The sequence below is a fragment of the Budorcas taxicolor genome, chromosome 16 (assembly GCF_023091745.1).
Source record: "Budorcas taxicolor isolate Tak-1 chromosome 16, Takin1.1, whole genome shotgun sequence".
Lineage (NCBI taxonomy): Eukaryota > Metazoa > Chordata > Mammalia > Artiodactyla > Bovidae > Budorcas > Budorcas taxicolor.
In genome coordinates this window covers 51617592-51630944 of record NC_068925.1, presented here as the reverse complement: position 1 = coordinate 51630944, position 13353 = coordinate 51617592, and the positions used below count along the sequence as shown (strand labels likewise).

General features: G+C 56.5%; 1 protein-coding gene across 1 annotated transcript in view; it reads right to left on the bottom strand.

The window, feature by feature from the left end:
• Positions 1-11997, bottom strand: part of CFAP74 (cilia and flagella associated protein 74) — a 56953-nt gene extending 44956 nt beyond the window's left edge. Inside the window, exons 1-13 of the mRNA XM_052654089.1 lie at positions 11946-11997; positions 10077-10161; positions 9827-9967; positions 9483-9581; positions 8437-8541; positions 5342-5515; positions 4699-4809; positions 4284-4386; positions 3795-3952; positions 2716-2917; positions 2001-2048; positions 1603-1755; positions 105-278 (exon numbers count right to left, since the gene is read on the bottom strand). Of these exons, the coding sequence (XP_052510049.1) occupies positions 105-278; positions 1603-1755; positions 2001-2048; positions 2716-2917; positions 3795-3952; positions 4284-4386; positions 4699-4809; positions 5342-5515; positions 8437-8541; positions 9483-9581; positions 9827-9967; positions 10077-10161; positions 11946-11997 (1605 nt within the window). The remainder of the gene's footprint in view (positions 1-104; positions 279-1602; positions 1756-2000; positions 2049-2715; positions 2918-3794; positions 3953-4283; positions 4387-4698; positions 4810-5341; positions 5516-8436; positions 8542-9482; positions 9582-9826; positions 9968-10076; positions 10162-11945) is intronic.
• Between the last annotated feature and the right edge of the window lie 1356 nt (positions 11998-13353).

Sequence of the window (13353 nt, the reverse complement as noted above, 5' to 3'; positions counted from 1 at the left end):
TCCCTAGGACCAGTGCCCTCCTGGGCCAGTGCCTGAGCCCTTCCACGGGACCCTGTCACCCTCAGTCCCAGGTGAGGACACTGGTACCAGGACCCTGGGCTCACCTTGAAGTGGATGAACTTGGGCTTGCTGTTGAAGGGGCACCCTCTGAACTCACGCCCTGATGCCACCTGTTTGTGGATCACCCCACTGCGTAGCCGTTGCATTGTCCGCGCCAGGATGTCCTTGTCCATCTTTGTTCCGCCCACCGGCTTCCGGTCCACATCATCCTTGGATACCTGGGGATTGACAGGGCCATCTGGAAAGCCTGGCCAGGCCTCCCTGAGGGCAGCTGGGGAGTGAGGGACATGAACAGCTAGGGTCACTGAGGCCGCATGGGGCAGAGAGGGAGCCACATGGGGAGGGGGGCATGCAACATCCAAGGTGGGGCACCAGCAAGGTGGTGGGGGTGGGGGACAAGAGGCTGAGCAGAGCCATCCACGATCTAGAGGATTTCTGGAAAATAATGGCAGAGGGGGGATTTCTAGATTTTTTTGTTGTTCAGTTGCTCAAACTGTCCCACTCTTTGCGACCTCATGGACTGTAGCATGCCAGGCTTCCCTGTCCTTCACCATCTTCCAGAGTTTGCTCAAACTCATGTTCATTGCCATCCAAGTATCTCATCCTCTGTTGTCCCTTTCTTCTCCTGCCCTCAATCTTTCCCAGCATCAGGGTCTTTTCCAATGAGTCAGCTCTTCACATCAATTGGCCAAAGTATTGGAGCTTCAACATAAGTCCTTCCAATGAATATTCAGGGTTGATTTCCTTTAGGACTGACCAGTTTGATCTTGCATTCCAAGGGACTCTCAAGAGTCTTTTCCACTACTACAGTTTGAAAGCATTTTAAAATCAGGCCAAGAAAAAGTTTTTGAAAATTTCTACAGGAAGCAACATTTTTTCAAGTGGCACAAAGGTGCAGCCCTGACAGTCTCAGTGACTTAGAGAGGGAGCCTCTGGGGGCCTGGTTCTGGTGCCGGGGCCAACCCAGGGACTGGCACCTTCCTGCCCTCGCACTCTGGGGTGGAAGCTGGCCTGCTGACCAGTGACCCCTGTGCAGTGACCCCAAGCCTGAGTGGGGTAGTGCCCAGCTCCGGCCCAGTCAGCCAGGCCTCCTCAGAACCAGCAGAACCAAATGGCTTGACCCTCAGAATGACGGGAATGAGTTTGCCCACAGATAGGGGCGATGCCCTCCAGGGTCGCCAGAAACAGAGCTGGGGCCAGCATCCTGCCACATGCACTGGACACTTGCCAACTTCACGACTCACGGAGCTATGCCTGCTGGGATGACCACTGCCCTGACAGAAGGCTGTCAAAGGAAGTGTGAGCAGGCCTTCCAGCCACAGGCTTCCCAGTGGTAAGTGCAGGATTCAGGGCTCACTCCCCCACCCTGAGCCCCAGCCTGCACCTGCTGTGTGCAGGCCCCTGCTGGCCTGTGTGCTATGGGGGAGGGAGGCAGTCAGAAGGAGTCACAGAGCAGGATCCATGAGCGAGGCCCCAGCAGTCACCAGGACGGGGTGGGGGTGGGTGGGGGAGATGGGGCTGTGTCTTTGTCTGAGGAGCTACCTGGACAGGCTTGTAGTCCTCTTTCCAGAGCCCGGGGATCTCCGGCCAAGCCAGTGTGTCCTCCCCGCTGAGGCTGCTCCCATCCACCTGGACAGACTCGCTGGAGATGGCCGTCAGCAGCAGAGAGGACTGGTAGAATCTGGACCTGTTCTCCTGGAGTTGGGGGAGAAAGACACGGGTCATTCTAGAAAAGAGAACATGCTGACGGGAGGAGGACCCCCAGGACCCCAGGCCCCCCACACAGAGATGGCAAGGAGGACCCCGGGACCCCAGGCCCCACTCTGCATCAGAGACCAGAGCACACATCATTTGTCACTTCCATTTAGAGTACAAGTGTCTACATATCACAAAAGCCTTTCTCCAGGGCCCACATATATGCTGGAATCCCCTTCACAGACCTTTATCTGCTCTGGGGCTGGACCTGGCCTCTGTCCAGGGACATCAGGCTGGAATAGGGATGAGGGTGGAGGTTGACGTTGCTGCAGGTGAGAGAAAGGCCCCCCCGCGGAGAAGAGCAGGAGCACCTGGCTGGTGGGCAGGTGTGAGACAACAGGGAGGAGGCAGCAGGAGGTGCAGGTGTGGGTGCTGCCCAGGACGGCAGGGCGGAGAGGGGCACTGAGAGGAGTGGAGACCCTGGGGGGCAATATGCAATGAAGCCTGGGGGCCCAGCCGGCAGCACCCTTGTTAGAGCCAGTGAGCTGGGCCTTCAGGTTGGGGATGCACAGGGCAGAAGTGGAAGGGCCACCCGGGCTCAGGACAGGGTCCCGAGATCCCTGTTCCACATCTTCAGGCACACTAAGCAGGTCACTGACACAGTGCACACGGAAGGCGGCCCGAGACGATCCTGTTTAGGGTACGAGTGGCTGTGGGGTCTGCCTCCCAGTGGGTGAGGCACCAGAGACCGGGGGCTGCCTGCCTGCACCTGCGCTGTCACCGGGGAGGCTGCCACACGCCTGCCTTGGGAGGGAGCCTCGATGCCATCCATGGCCCTGGTGGTGGGGGCGGGGCATCAGACGCAAGCACCGGGAGGAAAGGTCCTGGGGCCAGGGCGCTCTCCGTGGTGCTGATCTTGGCTGGCAGGCACGGTCCTGTGCTGCCAGGGCCTCCGCTCACCAGGGGACAGCAGGGCGGGGCCTCTGTGCTCTGCCCATCACAGACGGTGGCCACGTAGCTCCAGGTCTGGTCCCTCAGGCTCCGCTGGCCTGTGGGTCTCGGGGGCTCAGGCCGTGGCCTCCTCCGGTCCTCCACGGCCTCCTCCTTCAAGAGCCGACTCACAATCTCCTGCTTCCTGCGCTTCTGCTCCTCCTCGAAGGCGCTGCAGGGAATGCTGTCTGGGCCAAGAGCCAGACGCCTCCGACCCAAGAGGCTGGGTCCACTGGGCTCCAGGGGAGCAGATGAGGAGGCCCAAGGGCGGCCGGGCCAGACACCCGGGGCGCCAACCCTGGGCTCTCGTGTCCCTGCTCTCCTAGTCCCCAGGCTTCTGGGGCCCGGCTGAGGCTCAGACCAGGGCAGCCTTGGGTGGGAGGGTGCTGCTCCCCACCTGTCCCTCCCATGAGCCAGGACTGAGAGCCTCAGATGCCGAGGAGCTGCTCCCCAACCCCGAGACCCCTGCAGGTGGGGCGATGGTATGACTAGGGGACACTCCCTAGCAGGACCAGGAAGCCACAGCTGGGCAGATGCTAACAGTGACCATGACACGCTGGGCTAGGAAGCAGGGGGAAGGGACAGGCCTCCAGCAGGAAGAGGAGACACAGCCTAGTGTGCAATCCCGGGCTAGGTGGGAGAGCTGTGAACTCGCCCTAGCATCCTGGGAAGCCCTCCAGAGGACCCTTTTCTCTCAGGGTGGGTGCAGCCTAGGACCTGTGAATGGGGACCTTGAAAGCCCAGGGGTTCTGGGGAATGACGGGGTGCAGCATGGACTGAGGCATTACTGAGCACCTGAGACCAGAAAGTGAGCCCAGGCTACCCTTGCCTTCTGGAAGGGAGGAGAGGGCTAGTGGGGGCGGGGCATACAGAGACAAAGGAGTGAGCCACTCGATGTGGGGGCACGCCTGGTGGCAGAGCCAGGAGGGGCTGTGCTGTGAGGCCCAGGAGAGGTACCTCACATGGGGTGGGGGTGGAGGGGAGACACAGGGCGAGAGGCAGCCTCACCAGTTGTGGCAGACGTGCTCCCACTACTCTGGGGTGCTCACCGGTTCTGGGCCTCCAACTCCTGGCGCCGGCGCTGATGGCACAGGTGCTTGAAGGCGTCCCCACCTTGGGCCAGGATCGCCTTCTTCTCAGCCTGGGCCTGCTGTTCCGCCAGCTCTGTCTTGCTTTGGCTCCATGCTTGAAATTTCCGGAGCGTTTCCTTGGGAAAGGAGAACACGGAGGCTCCAGCGTCTGCAGGTGTATGCGGGCACACTGGAGCTTTCTATCGGATGGGTGGCCTCACACTGTACCAGAGACACAGGTGGTGAGGATGTCAGCACCGCTCCCCCTGCACCCTCAGCTGCCTCTCCTGAAAATCCTCCAGGGCTTCCCTTGCAGATCCCTTCCCACATCCCTGGCCTAACTGACCCCCAGGCCCCACTTTCCCCAGGAAGGCCTGGGATGCCAGCACACGGCGTGCTGAGCCTGAGAGGCTGTCCAAGTGCAGGTGGGTGCATGCAGTCCCGCCTGGATCCCGGAAGAGCTCCTACCCGGTTGGCAGAGATACTGTTCTTCAGGGCCAGCACCGCATCCATGCGCCTGCGCATGTGCTCTCGGGTCTCCAGCTCCTCCTTCTGCTCCTGCTCACGGATCCTGAAGGGAGGGCCTGGTCACCACTTGAGCAGCCTCAGGGCTGGGAGGAGCCCCAAGGAAATAGCCAAGTGCAGGCGGGAAGAGAGCTGGGCTGCACATGAGCCATGAGAAAACAGTGAGATCAATTTCTCTAGGTCAGTCCTTGTCTGAAAACAGCAGCTGTTAGCTCAAAACTGAAAACACACGATGACATGAGGGTTCAATGATAAAATCAGAGAATTTCAACATAAAGGCAAGTGACCCACTTTCTCAGCCTTGCCCTTGGCGGGGGTGAGGTGGACACAAGGAGATCGAGGAGAAGGAATGACGCACCTCCCCAACGAGGCCTTCAGGAACTTCAGGGCCTTCCGGTGGTTCTTCTGGGCTTCCTCCACCAGCTTCTGCTGCCGGAGTCCAAGCTCCTTCTGCAGGTGCATGCATCTCCTGCAGGGGCGGCGGGTGGGGAGGATGAGAACATGTGCTGTGGAGAAGGGGGGACAGGAACACGTGCTGTGCAGACCCGGAGGGGACTGAGGCCAAATGCATGAGGGAGGACCCTGCGCCGTGCCTGGGGGGGCAGGGAGATGGGGACCCCGCAGGTGTCCATGGTCTTAGATTCCACGGAAGCAGGAGATCCGGTGACAGGTAGAGTGGGAGCTGGAGGAAACCTGTGAAGGTGGGATGGGGGGCAGGGACTCCCCTGGGGTGGGAGGTCGGGCCCCCTGGCCTGTGGCACACCTTGTCCTCCTGCCCTGTGCTCAGAAGGGGCTGCCCCCGGGGAGTGGGCAGTGTCAGGCCTCAGGGAGGATGGGCTGAAGGAGTGGCCAGAGCAGAGGAAATGGCCGGGTGTCCAGGAGGAAGCCACTGTCAGGTCAGGGAGTGGGCATGGCTCCAGCTACTCTGGTCGGGGCTGGGAGGGTGGGCCTGGGCGGGCAGGCAGGGGAAGGGGCGGGCAGGACCCCAGGCCTGGACCCACCGGGCCCGCAGCAGCTTGTTCCGCTCTGCCTTCTCCGAGGCCCCCATCTCCCGGTCCAGCTGCTTGGCTGCCCGCTCCTGAAGGCCTCTCCTGGCGGCTGCAGCCTCCTCTTGGGCCGACTTGCGGGCGTCCTCCAGCTGCCCCTCCTGGACCTCGATCTGCCACAGGGTGCTCCTGGCAGGCAGGGGTGTTCACGTCAGCCAGGGGTAGGAGACTGGGCTGCCCCTGTGCTGCAGCCAGTCCAGGGATGTGGCACTGCCTCTGACTGACGACACCCGGGCCCCTGCCACCCGCAGCTCTGCTCTCTGGGTGCAGGGGAGTAGAGGCCCCACCACATGGCGCCCACCCTCTCACCTGCCTTTTACCATGCCCCACCCCCTATGATTTGGGCTCCTCGTGGCAGGGTTTTCTGGGATTTTACTCACTGACAATGCCTAAGTGCTGGGATCAACCCCTAAGGGCTGGGATCAGGGTCTGGCACTCAGCATGTGCTTGGTGACAGTGAGTGACTGTTTGAGCTCCCAACCCCCAAAGTCAGGTGTGCCCACAGCGCTCCAGGTGGAATGGCACACGCGCGCGCCTGGAGGACGGCCTTGGGGTCAGTTGACACTTGCTCCGTGGCCCTCCCACCCTCAGCCCACACTGCGAGTTGGGGGGGCTCGTTGACGTCCCTGTGGCCTGGGGTACCCTTGATTCTGGGCACACAGGCTCCAGCAGCAACACCGAGGGCCCTGAAGGCACATCCCCCTGAGAACAGGTTCAAGAGTGACTTCTGGTTGGTCATAGGCCAGGGGGAGGGCTGCCAGGGGTCAGCACGTGACACCCCTGGTGTGGCTGCCGTGGGCATAGGCTTGGACACACTGGCCCAGAGGTGGTGGCCGGCTCAGGAAAGTGCCAAGCAGTGGACAGGGCTATTTACGAATCCTTGGTGCCCACGGAGCAACGTCCAAGGAAGAACCAACAACGAGGCCATGGAGCTGGAAGCTGAAGCTGATGACTGCACCAGAGGCCAGAGGGGCCACTACGCTGTCCAAGGCGGACACTGACTGGGCCATGGAACTGGGTAGGCTTCCAACGGGAGCCAGGAGGGGCCTGGATGGCCCTGCTCAGCCGTGATGCAAACAGCAGTGGACTCCACAGCCATGAAGGGAGGTGCCTCATGGCTGCTGTGTAGGGAGGAGGAGTGGGCGCAAGGCAGTAAACACTGCAGGGTCCGCACACCTAATGAGGCGGGGGGGGGCACCCATGATCGCTGGGGATGGGATGCACGAGGGGACATCTGAGGGGACATCTGATGTGTGTTTTCTTGAGTGTAAATTAGACCTTAGCTGATTAGTAAGAAAGTAAGTAGGTATTGGCCATGCCCACATAAGGAGGGGCAGGCAGCTGGGCTCCCTGGGTCAGGGCCTGAGGAGCAGGCAGCTGGGCAGGGTCAGCAGACTGGCATTTGGTGGGAGGATAAATGAGTGAAAACACAGAGGAAAATGAGTGGCAAGTTTCTGAAGGTCAGAGAAGAGACAGGACAGATCAGACAGGAGACGAGGGTGAGCCTCTGAAGGTCAGAGAAGAGAAGGGACAGGTCAGACGGGAGACAAGGGTGAACCTCTGCTTTTGTAGGAGCTGGACTTCCAGGCATGAACTCCTGTTTCATCAGACACACAGAAGAACACGTGCTTCCCAGCTCTGTCTGAGAGACAGCCTGGAGCAGTGGGTCCCCCTGGTACCCACCCTGGATCCCTAAACACCGTTCTCTCTGCAAGAAACCGGTTCTGGGCACACCTGGCAGGTCCAGGGCTGGGCAACAATAAACAAGCAGGAACTGGTTGTTATCCCCAGAAAGTGCTGGAAAAATGACAGGGAACCAGCTTGAAAGAGGTCCCACTGGCCAAACTGGGGACGATGGGAGCATCGGAACGAATGAAGACGGAGCAGGAACAAGTCACTGAGCAGAAAAGAAGTTGGAGAGTCTGCACTGACACAGAGAGACGTGAAGACAACGTTGTTCTCTACAGCAGGATGAGAACTCGCACACGTAAAGACTCACAGAATTAGAAAACTGCTTGCAGGGACCTCTCTGGCGGTCCAGTGGTGAGGACTCTGCTCCCACTGCAGGTGGTCAGGGGACTAAGGTCCCACACGCCACATACACACACACACAAAAACGAAAATTGCCCTTTGGCAGCCATCATCATAACTGATTCAAGCGAGAAACATCAGTAAATGCAAAACGGGAGCATGAGAGGGGTGGGGAGGGGCTCTCCAGGCTGACACAGTGCACCACAAGTTCCAGCAAGTTCCCACAGGAAAAGTGTGGCTGCACAGAAGGAACCCTGCAGACCACGTCTCCATCAAGGGACTGATATCTACCCCCCAAGAAAGGGGACCAGTGGCCATCAGGACCCTTGCTGGGGGGCACCAGTGGGGGATCCTAGGCCACCGTCCTGAGGAGACATCACATAAAGGCAAATTGGGGGGCCCTTCTGGGGGCGGAATCTTCAGAAATATTGAGGTCAGAATGTCTTCCTACTGGAGGCAGGACAACCCTCTGTAACCACCCCAGGTGGGACCCTCTTGCCGTAAAGTGTCACCAGATAACGGGGGGAAGGGGACACTGAGGATTCTTTGTGCTGTTTTTGCAAATCTTCTGTAAACTTGAAATTCTTTCGAAAGTTAGAAGCTTTAAAAAACTAAATGGATGATACAGTGATGGACAAAGGCAGGGCCACCAGGGGTGGTGCCCCAGGCTGGTGAGGAGCAGCCCAGATGCTGGCTGGCGCACAGCGGGGCTGCCAGGACAAGCTCCAGGTGGAGTATCTCTCTAGGGGGTGGGCTCTGGGGGGATGCTTGTAGAAGAGGCATAAAGATTTAAAAATCGTTTCGGTTGTTTCATGGGGGCACAAAGAGCAGGAAAAAAGGAAGAAGCAGCTGATTTCATGGTTCCTAAGAACTCCCACAAACGTGGAGAAAGTGAAAAACACTGAACAAAAAGGGAAGTCTTGGCTACCCTTCCATTTTTAGGCAGCTTGAAAGTCAAGTGCCAAGTGTGGTTCTCCATCTCAAGGGCCCACCACCACCCCGAGCCGGCCCAAACTCACTCGCTCTGCTGTAGCACCGCCATCATCCGTGCCTGCAGGTCCCACTCATTCTTCAGCTCCGAGCACAGGCGCTGTGACGCTGCCTCCAGGCGCCCCATGGCTGCCCTGGGGACCGCAGGGACAGTGGCAGTCAGGGCCTTGGGGTTGCCAGCCCCCAGCCAGCCATGCCTTCACCTGATTTTTCACTTGCAGGATATGAGTGGTCAGCTGGGTGGGCAGAAACGTGGCCGAAGGCAGGCTTCTGCTGGGCCTACCCTCACTGATCTGACCACGCTGCCTTTACCCGCTACACTGGCCTCACTAACAAGGATGGGGAGCTGGCCCCTGGTTGCCAGCTCCTCAGAGCAGCAGGCCCAGCCTGGTTTTGGCCCAGGAAGGACCCAGCATACTCACCTGCCAATCAGAAGCATCTTGAGGACAAAAGCCACCGAGAGACCCGCCCTTGGCCAATCCCACCTTGGGTGGGGGCGCTTCAAGAAATCCCCTTGAAATTTCTACTTCAAGTCCCTCTGACCCCCAGTCATCTGAGCCCAGTTATGCTCTGATGAATGGGGTGGGTGGGAATGGGGTAGGACACATAGATGCACCGCCCCTAAATACCCCCTCTAAGGGCAGAAGTGGGTTGGGTCATCTCTATGAGAATGGCCTTGAGTGACACTGACCAGATGGCTCTGGTCTGCAGGCCCGTGACCTGGTGCCATCTGGGGCCCTGCGCTGGATGTTCCTCCCCACCCCTACCTAGCCCACCCTGGTGCCCTTGCTCCAGTGCCGTGTGGCTGCTGTTTCTACCACTCAGGTCCCAGCCTGTGGGTCACCTTCTCAGAGAGGGCCCCTTGGACACCCGTATCAAAGTGACCGCCCTCCTGGGTCATGGCCACCTGACTCCTGGTGTCTGCTGCAGCTGTTAGATTCCCACAAGGGCAGGAGATGGGTCCATTCCCTTGCCACCCGGATGCAGCAGGTGCTAGATGCGGGTCACAGTTGGGTGGACATGGCTCCTTGCTCACACAGTGGCCCCAAGGCCCCACCTCCAACCTCTGACCTACATGTTGTTGGCCGCCCTCTCTGCAGCCATCTCGGCTGCTACACTCTCCTGCTGCTTGACCAGGAGTTCCATCCTCCTGCGGCAGGCACGTAGCTCCCCCCTGGAAGTTGAGCCAGAATCAGGGTGAGTGGTCCCATGTACCCCAGGCCTCAGTCTCCCTCTCCTTGGGTGGGACCAGGCCTGGGGTGGGTGACCTCTCCTCCTCCATCTCACACATTCAGGAGTGAAGTTTCATGTCATCCACACGGCAGTGTTACTGCTGGTCACATAGGAGTGGAGGGCAGGGAACCCCTATGGCCAGGGGACCCACACAGCCTGGGGCAGGGGACCAGCTGGCCCACTCACCTTGTCTTCTGGATGAAAAGGTCTTTCTCTTCATGCAGCTGGTCCACGTGGCTCAAGTCCCTGCGCAGCAGGGAGGCTTGCATTTTTTCCTGGGCAGTCAACCTCTGCTTCTGCTTGTCCTTGCTCTGCTCTATTCCTGGACTTGAAATGGAAAGGACACCTGCTACCCTTGTGTGGGGGCCATGTCTCCTCCACCGTACTGTCCAGAATACAGAGGTCCCCTCACCCTGTCCTCACCCGGGTCAGTTACCAGGAGCTTCCCAGGCCGGCCTTCTGCTCAGCCTCCCTGGGGACACAGTCCAGCACAACCTCTGGGTCCTCCAGCTCCTCTGTGTCTAGACGTCAAGCAAGAGAAAGCAGATGGAGACCCTCGAGCCTGAGGCTCCTGGATAAATCCTGACAGGTGCAGCAGTTCTCAAAACGTGGCCCGGGAAACCCTTTCCAGGGGTTGGCAGTTCAAAGCTATTTTCGTAACAATAGCAAAACACTGCCTGTCTCTTCCGCCCTGAGCTTGGTGAGTGTGGCGTGGAGTTGACAGTGTAACAGGCAGGAAGGCCAGGGGTCTCTAAACAGAGGAAATAGAGTGCAAGTGTCGGACATTTTTTATCTCTCCCTTAAGCAGCAGGAGGAAACAAACTACAAGTGTCAGATTTTTTTTCCTTCTTTATACAAAATTAAAAGGAGGTTTCTCTTAAAATTCTCTGTTGCCATGATGACACCTGGTTCCACCTGAACTTAACTTTTCTCAAACCTTGAGCTAACCAATGCATTTTTCTTGTGCAAATGTTTTTCTTAAACTATGTTAATAAAACTATGTATTTGCTTTGGAATTTGCCTTTCTTCAAAATGGTTCCACCTAAGACTAACTTTTTTCTGTTCTCAAACCTTGAGCTGATAATAGCTCAACAAACCAGTATTCATATCAATTGTTTTATGGCTGGGGAAGGACACACCTCGGGCAGTCCTGTCTCAAAAATGCATATTGTGGGAGATGGGCCCGGTGAAACTCCCTCAGCCTTGAGGTGTCTCTCTTATCTGATTAATACCTTTCTAACAGACATAAAACAGTTTGTTAAAACTTGCAAGGGGGGCACTCTTTCTGCCCCCTTCTGATGTCTATGTCAGAAGCTTTGTCTATCTCTTTCATACTTTACTAAAACGGTATTATACAAAAGCTCTGAGTGATCAAGCCTTGTCACTGGGCCCAGATTAAATCCCTCTCCTCCAGAGGTCAAGAATCCTAGTGTCTTTCATGGCTCAGCAACAACCTTTCAGAGTTTTCCAGAGGCCACATGACACAGGATACCACGCCAGACTAGTGAGAGGCAGACATCTGCTCTTAGGCCAGGCTCAGCATGTTGCACCCAGCAGGTTCATTACTGCTATTTTAAGTGAGTAAATAAAATTTTTTTAGCTTTAGTTCTTAATGCAGTAAACATTGAAAGGTATAACTGATGTAAACCAGCGCTCTTTGGGTCTTCAGTAATTTTTTAGGAATATAATGGAGTTTCCTGACAAAAAAGTAGGAGAATTATTGCCTTTGAGAATCACTGCCGATTTCTAGCAAAACACGGCTTATCTACAGTCCTTCATTAAAGTTCAGCAAAAGTGACTGAAGAGAAGTTCTAAACGGCACGAATCTACAGGCATGAGACAGGGGCAGTAGGAGGGAGAAGGCAGCACAGCTTAGGGGCAGGGGCTCTCAGGCGTGGAAGCGGGTCCTAGGAGGGCAGGGACCTCAGTGTCCCTGTAAAGGACACCGCTGGTGTCCAGCACTAGCCCAAACCAAAGCACATCTTAGGACTTTTTTTTTAATCCAAAAGTTTCCAGGAAAATAAAACAAGAACAGGTCACATTCAGAGGACTGGAGGAAACACGGCACCAGATTCCTCGACAGAGACGCTGGAAACCACAGTCGACACCTTCAGGGTCTCAGCCACACGGACCCTTCCTCCAACTAAAGACAGAATACTATAGGCTGCCTTTTTGAGAAAAATGTGAGCTTAAAAAATGTAGCTTCTGTGAAAAAAAAGGGAATTAAAGGGCCCCGATCAAGCCCACCCTATGCCTTCTGTGCTGTGAAATGTATGTTCTTTGTGAGGGGACCCTTCTTAATTACCATCTTCCATGAGCGGCTTGTCATCCAAAAGCTTCTTGTCGTCTTCTTCCATCCTGGGGCAAAATCAGCTGCAAAAAGTTTACAAAGTATAGAGACGGATTTAAAAAACATTAAAAAAAAACTGGATTTCAAAGAATTAACCATTTCTTTTCTAAAAAGATATTAAGAAGAGAGGCCACAGAATATGAGAAATTATCTGTAGTACACAGATCTGAGGAAGGTCTCACACCCAGAATATTACAGATGTGTAAGGATTAGCACTTACACATCACCACAGATGATGACTGCAGCCATGAAATTAAAAGACGCTTGCTCCTTGGAAGGAAAGTTACGACCAACCTAGATAGCATATTGAAAATCAGAGACATTACTTTGCCAACAAAGGTCCATCTAGTCAAGGCTACGGTTCTCCCAGTGGTCATGTATGGATGTGAGAGTTGGACTGTGAAGAAGGCTGAGCGCCGAAGAATTGATGCTTTTGAACTGTGGTATTGGAGAAGACTCTTGAGAGTCCCTTGGACTGCAAGGAGATCCAACTAGTCCATTCTGAAGGAGATCAGCCCTGGGATTTCTTAGGAAGGAATGATGCTAAAGCTGAAACTCCAGTACTTTGGCCACCTTATGCGAAGAGTTGACTCATTGGAAAAGACTCTGATGCTGGGAGGGATTGGGGGCAGGAGGAGAAGGGGACGACAGAGGATGAGACGGCTGGATGGCATCACTGACTTGATGGATGTGAGTCTGAGTGAACTCCGGGAGTTGGTGAAGGACAGGGAGGCCTGGCGTGCTGCGATTCATGGGGTCGCAAAGAGTCGAACACGACTGAGTGAACTGAACTGAAGGATTAGTGCAGCAGAAAAGACGATCTACAATCAAAGGCGTAAAGGAGGACCCTCAACGGGGTGGGGTGGGGGCAAAGTCGTGGTGCATCAAGACCCACACCTGAGGGGAACCCCAAATTGAAGGACCATCATAATTGCAAAGGTTCTCCCCAAGGAGGGGGGTCCAAGACCCACATCAGGCTCCCCACCCTGGGGGTTGGCACCAGGAAGACAGGCCTCTGGACATCTGGCTTTGAAGGCCAGCATGGACTTCCCTTTGGGAGAGGCAGAGGGCTGTGGGAATAGCAACACTGCTCTTAGAGGACCTGCACAAAGTCCCACACACTCGGGGCCCCAAGCAGAAACAGGAAACTGAGAGGAGCCTGGGCCAGACCCACTGTTGACCTGAGGAAACCTCCTGGAGAGGCTGGAGGTGCGGGCAGCTCACCCTGGGGACAGGGACGCTGCCAGCAGCTGTTCTTGGGGAGCTGGTTCTAACATTAGGGCACAAGGCAGAGAGTGCCACATCACACTCCACCCTCCAGCTTATCAGTGCCAGGACCCAGCCTGCACACCAGTGAGCTGAC